The 16,815-nt window shown below is 46.8% G+C and overlaps 1 protein-coding gene across 1 annotated transcript in view; it reads left to right on the top strand.

Annotated features, from left to right (window-relative positions):
* The window catches only part of LOC128400616 (myosin-6), a 55,023-nt gene that overhangs the window by 20,399 nt on the left and 17,809 nt on the right, over positions 1-16,815 (top strand). The window contains exons 16-24 of the mRNA XM_053362926.1: positions 928-1,237; positions 4,333-4,406; positions 4,760-4,847; positions 6,436-6,553; positions 7,262-7,385; positions 9,103-9,239; positions 10,601-10,727; positions 11,512-11,640; positions 13,467-13,709. Coding sequence (XP_053218901.1) covers positions 928-1,237; positions 4,333-4,406; positions 4,760-4,847; positions 6,436-6,553; positions 7,262-7,385; positions 9,103-9,239; positions 10,601-10,727; positions 11,512-11,640; positions 13,467-13,709 — 1,350 coding nt within the window. The remainder of the gene's footprint in view (positions 1-927; positions 1,238-4,332; positions 4,407-4,759; positions 4,848-6,435; positions 6,554-7,261; positions 7,386-9,102; positions 9,240-10,600; positions 10,728-11,511; positions 11,641-13,466; positions 13,710-16,815) is intronic.

Below are 16,815 nucleotides of genomic sequence, written 5' to 3'. Positions count from 1 at the left end.
CTGGTTTGTGAGCAAAACCTTGTTATACAGCAACAGTTTGTGCCAGTTCAGACATCATGATAAAGTATAGTTCTTGCTAAGGGAGGGTGGAATGGAAGAGGGAAGGGAGTGCAGGAGCATCACAGGACACTGCTGATCACCAAACAATGGTTTGGCAATTGCTAGTGTAAATTCGGAAGGGCCCAAAGCATCTTCAAAATACTTTCTGTATTTACAAAGGTGCAGATGCAACTTTATTTCATTTATGTAGCTGCTTTCAAACAAGTCAGGAAGAAACAGTTAACCATGGTTTCCCTTTACAGTTGAACTGGGAAGCTATAGTAAATAATTTACTAACAGGCCAGACTATGAAGCTATGGCATAAAGGTGCTAGGAAGCCATTAAGCATCGTTCCTGGTTCAGAGGTAGCAGGAATCCACAGTTAACTGTGGCTCCCTGCCCTGTTTGCATGAAAGGAGTGGGAGAAAGCAAGGTTGTACGAAGCACAGCCTAGAACCCTGCCGCGTTAAGGGCTAGAAACTTGTTTGTTTGTTTTAAAGGCAAGTAATCCTTCTTTTTCGCCCAATGCCAGTTACTGTATTTGCTTTGCCCCTTACCACTGTGTAACACAACACTGAATATAAGGGGACTGGCCTTTAGCACCCTTGTTGTGCCTTGCTAAAATAAATTCACTTTTCCGTACACTTTTGGGGAGATGGGTTCAACCGCTTCTGGGTTCTTCCCCCGTCCTTCCGATTCCTTTGTCGTTTCGTCTGATTTCACTACGGCTAACGGCTTCCAAACGACTTTAAACCATTTGGCTTCATATTCTGGCTTGTTAGGGAACTATTTGCTATAGTTTCCCAGTTCGGGTGCAACAGGAAACGATGGTTAGCCGGGACTCCCTGACTTGCTGCTTTGGCTCTGTTTCCCCCTCCTGCCGTGCAGCCGTTGGGCATCATGTCTATCCTGGAGGAGGAGTGCATGTTCCCGAAAGCCTCCGACATGACCTTCAAGGCCAAGCTGTACGACAACCACCTGGGCAAGTCGAACAACTTTGGGAAGCCTCGCAACACCAAGGGCAAGCCGGAGGCCCATTTCTCCCTCATCCATTACGCTGGCACCGTCGACTACAACATCCTTGGCTGGCTGCAGAAGAACAAGGACCCCCTCAACGAAACGGTGGTGGGGCTCTACCAGAAGTCGTCCCTGAAGCTCCTTGCTACGCTTTTCTCCAGCTACGCCAGCATGGAGGCTGGTGAGATAATAATAATAATAATAATAATAATAATAATAATAATAATAATAATTTATTACTTATACCCCGCCCATCTGGTTGAGTTTCCCCAGCCACTCTGGACAGCTCCCAATCAAGTGTTAAAAACAATACAGCGTTAAATATTAAAAACTTCCCTGAACAGGGCTGCCTTCAGATGTCTTTTAAAGATAGGATAGCTGCTTATTTCCTTCACATCTGAAGGGAGGGTGTTCCACAGTGTGGGCGCCACTAGACCGGTCTGATTCAGAATGAGTTTTCCGCCACCGGCGCTCTAGCTGCCTCAACGATTGTTTCTTCGCCATCAGCTCCGGGGAAAACCACGGGGCTGTCCGAGCTCCATGCAATCGGAGAGGGCGCTTCGGAGCCAGACAGTCAATAGCCCTGGTTAACTCTGCATTCCAGCTGGCCACCAGGGAATCAGCTGAAAGGCCATCAACATGGGATAAAACATCCCCTACCACTCTCTGGAAGCCAACTGGATCCATTAAGTAGCGGGGGCGGACCATCCGAATCGGTCCCACCTCCCTGCAGAGGGGAAGGATCACAGAGAAGTCCAGTTGCACCAGGAAGTGATCTGACCATGGCACTTCTTTTGTTTCGCTTTTAGTTAGTGTCAGATCACCAACATCCATAGAGGTAAACACCAGGTCTAAGGCATGTCCGCGGCTATGAGTCGGGCCCAACTTATTCAGGAACAGCCCCATAGAGGCCATGCTTTCCACGAAGTCCCGAGCGGCCCCTTGTAAGGTCGTGTCGGCATGGATGTTAAAATCCCCCAGGACAACCAAGCTAGGTGTCTCCAGGAGAACATCCGCCACAACCTGAAGCAGCTTGGGCAGGGAATCCTTGGTGCAGCGGGGAGGTCAGTACACCAAAAGGAATCCTGTACTGCCCCTATTGCCCAACTTCCAGAACATGCACTCAGAAAACTGGGTTTTCCCAATAGGACGCCTGGTGCAGACTAATGATTTCCTAAAAATCACTGCAACCCCCCCTCCCCGCCCACATGACCTGGGTTGCTGTGTGTATGAGAAACCTGGTGGGCAAGCAGCGGCAAGGACAGGCCCATCTGCTTCATCCAACCAGGTCTCTGTCACGCATGCCAGGTCAAATCCTCCATCCACAATCAGGTCATGGATGGCACTGGTTTTATTCATCATTGACCTGGCATTGCACAGCAACACTTTCAGGTCATGTGGGTTTCCCTTGCTGATTCCAATATCCTTCCAGTCAGGACCAGACCTGGAGGCAGGGATAGTCCTCAAACAATGACTAAACCTGCCTCCTTGGTAATGACATGGTCTGGTCTTAGCATATCTCCTCCTCCTGCCCATGATCACTGAGATCAGGTGTCCCAATACATCCCCCCCTGTGGAACCTGCCCCAGCCAGATTGATGGGCGAGCATGAGAGAGGGAGAAGGAGGAAAGGAGAAAACCACGCCCAGCACTCAGAATCCTTGGGCAGTTGCCATGACATCAGGGCACTCCAGGGGGGGGGTGCATGGCTGCCATTTTAATTTCCCAAAATGCTCCAAATTAGGGGGCAGATGAATCTATTAGCTTTGGGTTCTCTTTGTTTCTTCTCATTTTTTCCAGCCTTAAGTCCACCTCCCTACGTTTCTGTTTCAGTTTGCAATTTATCTTTTTTTTATTTAGAAGAAAAGCCTCACAGAAATTTGTCAACATTCAGAGCAAATTTCTCCCAGCGATGCAGTTTTCAGTATTCAGTTTTGCCTGACAAAAACATCACAATGATCATTTTAATTTGTATATGCCGCCCATCTGACTGTGGTTCCCCAGCCACTCTGGGCGCCTTCCAAAAAAGTATTTTAACACAAGCAATTTCCACTAAAGGAATGTGTTCTTTTTCACACATATATGCATGTCTTTGCACAGTGCACACCTTCCCCCAGCATACACATTTTTGTATCCGTTATTACACCAGAGAGCAGCATCATAAAATGCGGATAAGTGCAAATTTAAAAGCCGTCTGCGTTTCAGTTTGCGTATTGTTTCAGAAAGCACGGATGAGGGAGGTTCATGTTAAAATCTACCCTGAACTGAATTTCTACCAGTCCTAGTTTGGAATGATGCTACATGCCCAAAGTGCCTTCCATCAGCTTCAGCTGGTGGCCCAGCTATGCCCCTATCTGGACAGGGATAGCCTAACTACTGTTATCTATGCTCTGTTAACCTCAAGGTTAGATTACTGCAATGCGTTATATGTAGGGCTGCCTCTGAAGATGGTTCGGAAACTTCATCTGGTACAGAATTCAGTGGCCAAGTTGCTCACCGGAGCGAGACGGTTTGAGCATATTATACTGATCCTGGTCCAAGTGCACTGGCTAACAATTAGTTTCCGGGCCCAATTCAAAGTGCTGGTTTAGACCAATAAAGTCTTAAATGGCTCAGGACCGCAATACCTCATATGGAATGCCTCTTTCCATATGAACCTACCCAGACCCTGAGATCATCTTCTGAGGCCCTTCCTTGTGTGCTTCCTCCTTGAGAGGTCCAGAGGGTGGCAACACTAGAACGGGGCCTTCTCTGCAGTGGCTCCCCATCTGTAGAATGCTCTCCCTAGTGAAGTTCGCCTGGCGCCTTCATTATAAATCGTGAGGCGCCAGGCCAAAATGTTTCTTTGTTTGATTTGATTGACATCCTATGCCTTTTTAAAAGGTTTTTTTTTTACGTGGAGGGTATATTGGGTTGTTGGTTTTATTTTGATTATGTATTTTGTGGTTTTACATTTTGATTTTATTCCGTGAACCTCCGGGTATAGAGCTGTATATCAATTCTAACTAACTAACTAAAATAAAATAAAATACATTGAAGGAAGCAAGTGGCACTGCAGGAAATGCAGTGTAGTGGTTAGTTAAAGAGATTTCAATGACAGGAGAGATTTCAATGACAGTCATTGGGAAGGAGACCAGTGTAGGAGAACTGAATTTAAGACTGAAAAAGAAGAAGAGAAACTGAAAGAAACCAAAATTGACCTGATTTGCTTATGCCTTTGATGAGGGAGGCTTGCCTGAGTTTTCAAAGCCTTCACTCTCTGCACTTCTGTCTTTAGGTGGAGATGGAGGGAAGGGAAAAGGATCGAAGAAGAAAGGATCGTCTTTCCAGACCGTTTCCGCAGTTCATCGGGTAGGAACCAAAGGCCGCCCCACGAAAAAGATGGGAGGGGGGTTGCTTGTTTGATTTTTTCCCGAAGTCGAACAAGGGGGAGCAAAGAAGACATTGCTGGAAACTAAATAAGTATTTACACACATTCCTCCCTCTCTTTTCCTCCACCTCTCCTTTCGTCTTCCCCCTTTCCCTGCCTCTTCCTCCCTCTCTATTTCTGTCTTCCCTCACCTCTTCTTCCTTTCTACTTTTCCCTCCCACCCTCTCTCTCCCATTCTGCCTCTCCCTCCTCTGTCTTCTCTCCTTTCCCTTTTATCTCCCCTCCATCTGCTTCCCTGTCTCCCTCTCCTTCTCTCTCCCTCTTTCTCTGGCAGGAGAACCTCAACAAGCTGATGGCCAACCTGAAAACAACCCACCCTCACTTTGTGAGGTGCCTCATCCCCAATGAACGGAAGGCCCCTGGTAACCGGACAGGGACAGGGCTGGTGGACCGGACTGGGAGGTGCTGGTTGTGCTGGTTTGGGGAGGCCCTTGGGCAGCTAACTCACAGACAGGGACGTGTCTACGGTTTCACGTTCCCCCAGCGGTGATTACCTGAAATGCGTACCAACAAAAGGAACGGTGGTGAAAAAGCCAGGGAATCTGCCTCTGTTTGCATACTTAGCACAACTCTAGCGGCAAATGGAACAGGACAGGAGCCACACAGAGCAATAAGTAGGGGGTTCCTCTCCAAATGCATTGCCCGGGATCTCTAGAACCATACAATTAATTGTGCAGCTGGAAGGGACTGGCAAGGGTTGTCCAATGCAGGAATCTTTTGCCCAACGCTGGGCTCAAATCCACGTCCCTGAGGTTAAGAGTCTCATTCTCTACAGACTTCTGGCTCTGCAGTTCTGCAGCAGGAGTGTGGAGTCCTTTTTCTGCCTGAAGACCTCATTCCATCCTGGGATGGAGTTGTGGGTGGGGCCAGAAGAAAAAGAGGGCAGAGCAATGGGTGCAAATTAGGATGCGGGTGGCGCTGTGGTCTAACCCACAGAGCCTAGGGCTTGCAGATCAGAAGGTTGGCAGTTTGTGTTGGGATACTGCCAGGGAGGCAAAGTCCATCATAGCCCCCAAGCCGGCTGCCGGACGATCCATCGACCTCCCGTAGACAGGCAGTATCAGCAATTAGCGACACGAAGCCTCAGAAATAGATTGCCACATTCTTAGGCTGGTGCACACTCTATCAGCAGAATTCACACAGCGAGAGATGCACAGCAGGAGAACATATTTACAGTTTATTTAGCGTTGGTCAGAACAAAGAAAAACATGACCGCCTGCATCGGTATGCTCAGGCAACAAGAAGGAGAGAAAACGAAAGCAACTGACACAACAGAAACATCCTGTGCAACAGGAAATAGGCAGACTCTGTGACTCACAGCCTGCTCCCTTTTAAGGTGGAACGGAAATATCCTAACAGTTTGAATCCCCTAAATGGGGTGAGCTCCCGTTGCTCTGTCCCAGCTCCTGCCAACCTAGCAGTTCGAAAGCACGCCAGTGCAAGTAGATAAGTAGGTACCGCTCCGGCGGGAAGGTAAACAGCATTTCCATGTGCTGCTCTGGTTCACCAAAAGCAGCTTAGTCATGCTGGCCACATGACCTGGAAGCTGTCTGCGGACAAATGCCGGCTCCCTCGGCTAATAAAGCGAGATGAGCACCGCAAACCCAGAGTCGTTTGTGACTGGATTTAACTGTCAGGGGGTCCCTTTACCTTTACATTACGGCAGGCTAGTTTCAACACAACACACCCACACACCTGTCTCTCCTCCAACCAGGCAAGCAAAAGGCATTAATGGCACATTCCATCCAGGCAAAGCTACTCAAGGAGGTTGCAAAACGGTGTAGGGTGTGGCCACTGGACCTGAGACTTCCCACCCTTGTTTTAGAGAGACACTATGGGATGTGTGGCGACATAAACTAAGCTTGGATGGGACCCCAGCCAAATGAAGGGCACAGAAGGGGCCCATTTCTAACGCGGCTGATACCTCCCCTCTCTCTCTCCCTTCGCCAGGAGTGATGGATAATGCTCTGGTCATGCACCAGCTCCGCTGTAACGGAGTCCTGGAGGGCATCCGGATCTGCCGGAAGGGATTCCCCAACCGGATCCTTTACGGGGACTTCAGGCAAAGGTGAATCTGCTTTCGGGGTCGCGCTGGGTGGAGCGTGGCCTTTCCCTGCTCTGTGCCTGTCACAACCTGTAACATTTGCTACCTTCCCTGCCATTGAAAAATACCTTTCATAACAGTACTGTTCTTGTGAGGGCAAATGGCTCTCTTTGGAGGTCATGAAACGGCCTGGTCATTGATGGCGGACAACGGACAGCAACATGCAATTAATTAGCCAGTAAAAATATCTGGAGCACGAGTCGCATTTACACACCAGCATGGTAGCTCTGCTCAGTCCAATGATTCTTTAAAAGGTTTTGGAGGAGATGGAATTGCAATCTAGAATTCAGACACTTGCTTCTGCACCCTTAACCATATAGCTAAATACTATAAGGAATAATTAAAGAAGAACAGTACGTTACAACATCTTTTAATGGAACTGCTTTATTTTGTGTTTTCATTATGGGTGCTTATTTATTGTTTGTGCCATTGGCCTTTATACTTGTAAACTGCTTAGAAGGCTTTTTCGGCACTAAGTGATATATAAATTAATTAATAAAAACGGTTAAAAAAAAATCATTAATCGTTCACTGACCAAAATTGAAAATAGGCCTAAAACAGGTCAATTAAGAAATATGCCGTCCTGGTTTTACGCCCCTGTACTTTCTTCCCATCAGAAGAATCTTACAGCTTTGGCAGGGGAATCTAAGAGAATATTTCCTTCCCCACCAGGTACCGTATCCTGAACCCAGCTGCCATCCCCGAGGGCCAGTTCATTGACAGCCGGAAGGGAGCAGAGAAGCTCCTGGGCTCCTTAGATATCGACCACAACCAGTACAAGTTTGGCCACACTAAGGTGAGAGGGTGGAGCCTTTGCGACCGCTTCAAGACAGTCTGTTTATTCAGAATCCATCCTGATTAACTTTCACATAACTTATGTGGTCATTAGACGATATCCAGTATTTATTGAGCATTTGTTCTGATCTGTTTTCATAGAGCGGTTATATCACAGTGATTTGCTTGTGGGGTGTCTATGCATTCCCTTTCATATTTTGTTCAAACACCCTTTTCGGTGTGTTTCCTAGTCAGTTGCTGAACTGCAAGAAGTTCACATGGATTTGTTGCGCTAAGCAAGCAATCTGCAATAAAACTTGGTACCGCTGGGGTGATTGACACCCGTGAGTCGGACAGGGAAGTGTCGTCGGCATTGAGACTCAGATATATAGAGCTGAACTCAAAATGCTTGTTTACACAGCTGTTGTACTACCAACCTTACTGTATGCTTGTGAAACACGGACCACTTATAAACGCCATCTCCAACTCTTGAAAGATTCCATCAACGGTTGTCTCCGAAAAAATTTACACATCACTTGGGAAGACAGGCGAACTAATGCCAGTGTACTGGAAGAAGCAAAGATCACCAGTGTTGAAGCAATGATTCTTCAACATCAACTTCGTCGGACTGGTCATGTTGTGCGGGTGACTGATTATCGTCTTCCAAAGCAACTACTCTATTCCAAACTTCAAAATGGAAAGTGTAATGCTCACAGTCAACAAAAGAGGTTTAAAGACTGTCTCAAGGCAAATCTTAAAAAATGTAGTATAAACACTGACAATTGGGAAACACTGGCCTGCGAGCGCTCCAGTTGGAGAACAGCCTTTACCAAAGGTGTTGTGAGCTTTGAAGACACTCGAACTCAGGACAAAAGGGAGAAACATGCTAGGAGGAAGGCACGCTTGGCAAATCCACACCGTGATCAACTCCCGCCTGGAAACCAATGTCCCCACTGTGGAAGGACGTGTGGATCCAGAACTGGCCTCCACAGTCACTGACTCATTGTTATGACAGTGTTTATGGAAGACAATCTTACTTGGCTACGAGTGAAAGAAGAAGAAGAAGAGGAAGAAGAAGAAGGAGGAGGAGGAGGACTGGGGGATCTAACAGAATATTCATCTAGTGCCCTTGTGGACAATATTGTACGATAGATAGATGATAGATATAGATCAATAGATGATAGATAGATAGATAGATGATAGATAGATAGATAGATAGATAGATAGATAGATAGATGATAGATAGTGAAATATACTCAGAGTCGCGAAGTGATTTCATGCTCTTTATTCAGCTCATAGTGGTGAGGAGGAATGAATGAAAGTCCCCTCAAAGTATCTGCTTTATATACATTATTTACACAATGGGCTGCACATGATTGGCTAATTCCGGAATTCTACTATAAGCCAATCAGGTTGTGGATTCACTTCTATCTGGAGCATGATTGGGTAGTTCCTGCCAACCAATCATACTGCTGCATTGTTCTAGGACCAATCAGACTGCTGCATTCTGAATCCTATTGTTCTAGGACCAATCAGACTGCTGCCTTTTGGATCCTATTGTTCTAGGACCAATCAGACTGCTGCAGTTTGGATCCTATTCAACTCAGTACATAACAAATAGATAGATAGATAGATAGATAGATAGATAGATAGATAGATAGATGATAGATAGATAGATATAGAAGCTTAGCCAGAGGTTCTCATGCTGACACCCCTACCACCTTTCCCTCTCCTTCCAGGTATTTTTCAAGGCTGGGCTGCTGGGCCAATTGGAGGAAATGCGAGATGAACGCCTTTCCCGCATCATCACCCGCATCCAAGCGCAGGCCAGGGGTCAGCTCATGCGCATCGAGTTCAAGAAGATTATGGAGCGTCGGTGAGCGCCGTGATTATCCCTTCTTAACTTGCAGGTTGGGTGGGAGTGGGAATCGATTTCCACAGTATCTGGAAGAGGGAGATTCATAATAACAAGATTTCCATAGGGGTACCTGTTATTCCATTTCAACAAACGTGCTGCAGGCACTTTCCGAATGCACTTTCAGCTTGATTTGGTTCGCAGGGAATCTTAGTCAGCTTTGGCTATTGAATGAGCATTTGTCCCGATTTGTTTACGGGTGCTCAGATGGTGTTGCATCAAAGCAAGCACATTAGCCCATCATTTTCCTTATTGCAGAAAAAAGAAGCCTGGTCTTTAGGGACAGGCAGGCTTGTCTCCTCAAACGACTATAATTGTGCAGCCGAAATTTAGCAGCATGTAACAGAACCCATCTGATGGTTGTCAGAAATGCTGGTGGGCAGTTGCTTTGCTAGGCAACGTGCCTGTTTAAAAGTTATTTGGCTAGTACAGTGGTACCTCAGGTTACATATGCTTCAGGTTACAGACTCTTCAGGTTACAGACTCCGCTAACCCAGAAGTATTACCTCGGGTTCAGAACTTTGCTTCAGGATGAGAACAGAAATCGTGCTCTGGCGGCGCAGCGGCAGCAGGAGGCCCCATTAGCTAAAGTGGTGCTTCAGGTTAAGAACAGTTTCAGGTTAAGAACTGACCTCCAGAACAAATTAAGTACTTAACCCGAGGTACCACTGTACATATACAGTACTTATTTATTTGCACTTATAGTCTGTCCTTTGCCAAATGGTTCCCAGGGCGAGTTACAAGCACACACAATTAAAATAAGCAAGAACCTACAGTTAGAATCATTTTAAAAATCATTTTATATTGCGTTTTATGCCATAAACTGTCCTGTGATCCTAGGATGAAGGGCAGTACATAAATTTAATCAAATTAATAAATGAAGTGAAAAAGGGGGTGTGTGGGAAGAAGAAAAAAAAATCTGTGGAACTCTACAACAATGACCACCAAGACCTCACGAATTGCAGTTTCTTTTTTCTCTCCTTGCCTGGAACCTCGCTTTCAAAACCAAAAAGCAATCCGTATCAGAATAAATAAATAAAAGCAGTGGCGCAGAATACAATGCACAGCAATGGAAGAGGAGGCAAGGCAGCCAGTTGGTCAAATAGCCTGGAGGGTAAAGAGTTGCAATTTTGACCAATCACTGAAAACCACAGGGACATAGAAGGCTGCCTTACCCCCAAGTTGGAATATTGAGTCCCCTAGCTCAGCATTGCCCACTGCAACAGGCAGAGTCCCTCCAGGGTTTCTGGCAGGGAGGTGGGGGAGAGGCTTTCTCCCGCTTAGGGGCTAAATCCCCCGTTTCCTTATCCTCCTTTCCCCAGGGATGCGTTGCTGGTGATTCAGTGGAACATCCGGGCCTTCATGGGGGTGAAGAACTGGCCTTGGATGAAGCTGTTCTTCAAAATCAAGCCTCTGCTCAAGAGCGCAGAGACCGAGAAGGAGATGCAGGTAATGCTTCTCGGATTACGGCTGAAATTTATCCAGAACTGCTAAGGGTTAAACAAACAAACAAACAAAAAATTAAGGGCTGCCACACTGAGTCCATCCAAAAACATCTGGAAGGCCATCGAGTGCCCCAGGCTATCCCTGATTTGCTCACAGGGGTTCATTGCAGGCAGTTTATACACTCCACAATTATATAAACACCTTGCACAACAGTGTAATTAATGCAGAATTGGCCCTGTTACATGTTTGACACGATGCTCATTCCACATTTGTAAGAAATTAAGTCTTTCAGTGTGGCAGCTCCCACACTTTCCTGCCTATTGACATCAGGCCTTTGCTGTTACTCCTTCCGGTGCCTCCTGGAAATGTTTTGGTTTAGGCAAGCCTATCCGGATGTGTAGGGTGTTGACGCTTTAGTCATAAGTTTTAGCTGATCGGTTTTAATAACTTTTTTTGGAAGGTTTTCAATTTATTAAAAAACTGCTGATAGTTTCATTTTTAAAATTCTATTTGTAACCTGCTTTGAGGTCGCTGGGGTTTTATTTTACAATCAAGTGGAATATAATTTTTTATGAAATAAATACACAAACAGTGAAGGCCAGGTTGAACCCTTTGCATGCTAGTCTTCTACAAACAATCTGAAGTTGAAAAAGGTCTCGAAGCAGCTTTGCTCTACCAGCTTTGAAATATCCCTTCCCAATATATAAACCTGCCATTTGCTTTTCCTTTTAAGCAGCTACCGCTGGCTGGCTGGTTGAGTCCATCAGACTTGTTTTCTTCTCCACAGACAATGAAGGAAGAATTTGGGCGGCTGAAGGAAGCCCTGGAGAAATCGGAGACTCGGCGGAAGGAGCTGGAGGAAAAGATGGTCTCCCTGTTGCAGGAGAAGAATGATCTCCAACTGCAAGTTCAAGCTGTGAGTGACTTTATAAAGCCACCAGGACAAACTGCAAGGTCCTGGAGAGAGAGAGTCCTCAGTTGCTTCCATGTGACCGGCTCATTGAGCATATTTCCAGATTTGTTTGCATAAGGTTTGTGGGGAGGTTAGACAACGTTGGTGATCTGTTGTGCGTTGATTCTGGTTTGCTTGTAGAGAAAGTCGGTGCTGCTGCATTGAGTAAGCATCTCCTCACATTTTGCAGTTCATTTCCTCATCTCTCTCCTTATCGCTTTTGTTACGCGACGGATCAACTTTAATGATGAAACCTGAATTGACTGGTATATGACTGAATCACACCCAAAGTTGGCAAGAAGCTGTGGTCCAGCTACACTGATGGCCCAGGCAGATTTCCCACCACTGCCCTGACTGCCAGCAGCAGTGACAGCAGCAGTGGCATCTCCAGGGTCAGAATCTGGGATCTTCTGAACGCAAACCATCAGCTCTGCCACCGAGCTACTGACACCAAAGGATCCCATTTGGCAGCAATACTTGACTCTGTAATCAACAGCCTCTATTTTTAGCTTCCTGGTAGATGGTAAAAAGGTAAAAGGCAAATGACCCCTGGACGGTTAAGTCCAGTCAAAGGCGACTATGGTGTTGTGGCGCTCATCTCGCTTTTAGGCCAAGGGAGCCGGTGTTTGTCCACAGACAGCTTTCCAGGTCGTGTGGCCAGCGTGACTAAACCGCTTCTGGCGCAACGGGACACCGTGATGGAAACCAGAGTGCACGGAAATGCCATTTAACTTCCTGCCGCAGCAGTAACTATTTATCTACTTGCACTGGCGTGCTTTCGAACTGCTAGGTTGGCAGGAGCTGGGACAGAGCAATGGGAGTTCACCTCGTTGCGGGCATTCGAACCGCCGACCTTCTGATTGGCAAACCCAAGAGCAGGAGTCAGCAAACTTTTTCAGCAGGGGGCCGGTCCACTGTCCCTCAGACCTTGTGGGGGGCCAGACTATATTTTGAAAAAAAATATGAACGAATTCCTATGCCCCACAAATAACCCAGAGATGCATTTTAAATAAAAGGACACATTCTACTCATGTAAAAACACACTGATTCTTGGACCATCTGCGGGCCGGATTTAGAAGGTGATTGGGCTGGATCTGGCCCCTGGGCCTTAGTTTGCCTACCCATGCGCAAGAGGCTCAGTGGTTTAGACCACAGCGCCACCTGGGGGGTGGACAGTGTGAACAAAATGCATCCTTCCCACCTAATTGCATTGGCCTCTATAGAAACAAGGTGTTCGAGGAAAGGGTAGTAGCTCAGAGGTAGAGCATTTGCTTAGCAAGCAGAAAATATCAGGTTCAATTCCAGCATCTCCAGGCAGGGCTAGGAATCTCCCCCTTTCTGAAACCCTGGCTAGCCACTGCCAGTCAGGGTGGAAATTACTGAGCTATATGGGCCAATAGTCTGACTCAGTATATGTTTCTGTGAAATGGGCACATATGGAATTGACAAAACGGTTCCGGATACTGGGCAGATATGAAGCAAAGGTCAAAGTGCACTGTTGCTATCTCTTAAGAAGACAAGAAGGTGCATTGGGATCAAAACAGCCTTTTACATTATCAAAAAGTCCTAACGTATTTGTTTTATTTTTATTTATTAAATTTGTATGCCGCCCTCTACCCATAGATCTCAGGGTGGTTCACAACATAAAATCGCAATGTAGAAAGCGCTTTTGACCTTTCACATCCCATCTCTTTGCAGCACCTGCTTGTTCCCGTTTACTCTGTCTTCCTCATATGCCTAAACAGATGCTTGCTTTTCCAAAAACCCCTTTCCTTCCTCTCCTCTCGCAGGAACAAGATAATCTGAACGATGCTGAGGAACGGTGCGACCAGCTGATCAAGAACAAGATTCAGCTGGAGGCCAAGGTGAAGGAGCTGACCGAAAGGATGGAGGACGAGGAGGAGATGAACGCCGAGCTGACGGCCAAGAAGCGGAAGCTGGAGGACGAGTGTTCGGAGCTCAAGAAGGACATTGACGACCTGGAGCTGACCCTGGCCAAAGTGGAGAAGGAGAAGCACGCCACAGAGAACAAGGTGCGCTTAGAGCGGCAGCGAGGCAAGTTCCCTATGTGAACCTGCCAAGGTGATAAGGTCCTTAGGTGAGCACCTGTTCCCAGTCCCTTGGACGTCAGTGGCACAGCTGGTAGGGACACAAGAGAGGGCCTTTTCGGTGTTGGCTCCCTGTTCTGAACAGGTCCAAAGAAGGACTTGTAGGAGTGGTTGGGTGCAGGGAGACCAAAGAAGTGTGTCAAAAACATCAGAATGGGCAGTTCTAGAGAAGGTGCCGACTTAGGCAAAGCAGCCTGCCGTTTCTCCTAACCTTTGCAGACACCGCAGCAAGGAGATGGCTTTGCCCGCACCCAAACAAACCTTCTTAATACAGCAGAGCAGCACATGTCATTTCACTCGACTAGGTGAGGTCATAGGTGGCAAATACCCAAACCTGTCAGGATGCTTTCAGCGGCTCCCGGCTGGTTGCCCAGAAAAGTATAAAGACAAGGGAAAGTTTCTTACTGTCCTTTTTCATTTCAGTATTTACAGAGAGAGGCTATAGAACCCAGCCTCTTGGATAATGGTGTTGTCCTGAGTGAATCTCCACCCTCCGTCTCTCCTGCTTCCTTATTCGTCTTCTACGGGTGCTGCTACGTGCCCTCTGCCTTCAAGCTCTTTGGTCTCCTACTTTTAAGGCTCACCAAATTCTGGGAGATGGAGGGTCTGGGGTGCTTTCTAATGACAACGTGTCAGCCACCTGCCTCTCCAGTTCTGCCTCCCCCTCTCCCATTATTTTCCAACTTTTCCCCTCATCTGCCTCTGAGCTGTGACATCCCTCACACCCCTGTTGTAAACCTACACTGTCTTCCTCTTCCTCCTCGCTGGAAGGGTCAGGATGGGGAGGCAGTCTCCCCTATTCCACCTCTGCCCAGTCCCTGACAAAACCTTGCAGATAGTTCTCCTTTCTGGGCTCAGAGCCCAGCCCCCAGTTCCGCAGATAAGGATTGCATCAAAGCAGGCCAATTAGTGTATGAATATAAACATATGTGAGCCCATTGCTGCGACCAATACCAATTAATTGTGGGGTTTTCTTGACTACCAAGATGCTTCCGGAACGGTTCACCTTTGGTTCAACACACTCCCAGATTGTGGAATTCCCTCTCAAGAGAGGTCAGACTGGCTCCCTCTTTTGTTATCCTTCCACCAGCAGGCTAAGGCCTCTGCAAGATATTCTACCGGCAGGCTAAGACTTGCTTTCTGTCCCACCAGTCATAGAATCATAGAATCATAGAGTTGGAAGAGACCACAAGGGCCATTGAGTCCAACCCCCTGCCAAGCAGGAAACACCATCAGAGCACTCCTGACATATGGTTGTCAAGCCTCTGCTTAAAGACCTCCAAAGAAGGAGACTCCACCACACTCCTTGGCAGCAAATTCCACTGTCGAACAGCTCTTACTGTCAGGAAGTTCTTCCTAATGTTTAGGTGGAATCTTCTTTCTTGTAGTTTGGAACCATTGCTCCGTGTCCACTTCTCTGGAGCAGCAGAAAACAACCTTTCTCCCTCCTCTATGTGACATCCTTTTATATATTTGAACATGGCTATCATATCACCGCTTAACCTCCTCTTCTCCAGGCTAAACATGCCCAGCTCCCTCAGCCGTTCCTCATAAGGCATCGTTTCCAGGCCTTTGACCATTTTGGTTGCCCTCCTCTGGACACGTTCCAGTTTGTCAGTGTCCTTCTTGAACTGTGGTGCCCAGAACTGGACACAGTACTCCAGGTGAGGTCTGACCAGAGCAGAATACAGTGGCACTATTACTTCCCTTGATCTAGATGCTATACTCCTATTGATGCAGCCCAGAATTGCATTGGCTTTTTCAGCTGCCGCGTCACACTGTTGGCTCATGTCAAGTTTGTGGTCAACCAAGACTCCTATATCCTTTTCACATGCACTGCTCTCAAGCCAGGTGTCACCCATCTTGTATTTGTGCCTCTCATTTTTTTTGCCCAAGTGCAATACTTTACATTTCTCCCTGTTAAAATTCATCTTGTCAGTTTTGGCCCAGTTCTCTAATCTGTCAAGGTCGTTTTGAAGTGTGATCCTGTCCTCTGGGGTGTTAGCCACCCCTCCCAGTTTGGTGTCATCTGCAAATTTGATCAGGATGCCCTTGAGTCCATCATCCAAGTCGTTGATAAAGATGTTGAATAAGACCGGGCCCAAGACAGAACCCTGTGGCACCCCACTAGTCACTCTTCTCCAGGATGAAGAGGAACCATTGATGAGCACCCTTTGGGTTCGGTCAGTCAGCCAGTTACAAATCCACTGAGTGGTAGCATAGTCAAGACCGCATTTTACCAGCTTCTTTACAAGAATATCATGGGGCACCTTGTCAAATGCCTTGCTGAGATCAAGGTAGGCTACATCCACTGCGTTCCCTTCATCTACCAGGCTTGTAATTCTGTCAAAAAACGAGATCAGGTTAGCCTGACATGACTTATTTTTCAGAAATCCATGCTGACTATTGGTGATCACAGCATTCCTTTCTAGGTGCTCACAGACTGTTTGCTTAATGATCTGCTCCAGAATCTTCCCTGGTATTGATGTCAGATTGACTGTGCGGTAATTATTTGGGTCCTCTCTTTCCCCCTTTTTGAAAATAGGGACAACATTTGCCCTCCTCTAGTCTGCCGGGACTTCGCCTGTTCTCCAGGAATTCTCAAAGATGACTGCCACTGGTTCTGAGATCACATCTGCCAGTTCTTTTAATACTCTTGGATGCAGTTCATCTGGCCCTGGAGACTTGAATACATCTAAACTAGCCAAGTATTCTTGTACTATCTCCTTAGTTATTCTGGGCTGTGTTTCCTCTGCTGAATCATTTGCTCCAAATTCTTCAGGTCAGGCATTGTTTTCTTTATCGGAGAAGACTGAGGCAAAGAAGGCATTGAGGAGTTCAGCCCTTTCTGTGTCCCCTGTTTGCATTTCACCATCTTCTCCTCTGAGTGACCCCATTGTTTCTTTGTTCTTCCTTTTGCTACGAACATACCCATAAAAGCCTTTTTTGTTGCTTTTAACCTCTCTAGCAAGCCTGAGTTCATTCTGTGCTTTAGCTTTTCTGACTTTGTGTCTACACGTGCTGGCTATTT

The sequence above is a fragment of the Podarcis raffonei genome, chromosome 13, assembly GCF_027172205.1.
Source record: "Podarcis raffonei isolate rPodRaf1 chromosome 13, rPodRaf1.pri, whole genome shotgun sequence".
Lineage (NCBI taxonomy): Eukaryota > Metazoa > Chordata > Lepidosauria > Squamata > Lacertidae > Podarcis > Podarcis raffonei.
This window is presented reverse-complemented; position numbering and strand designations above follow the sequence as displayed.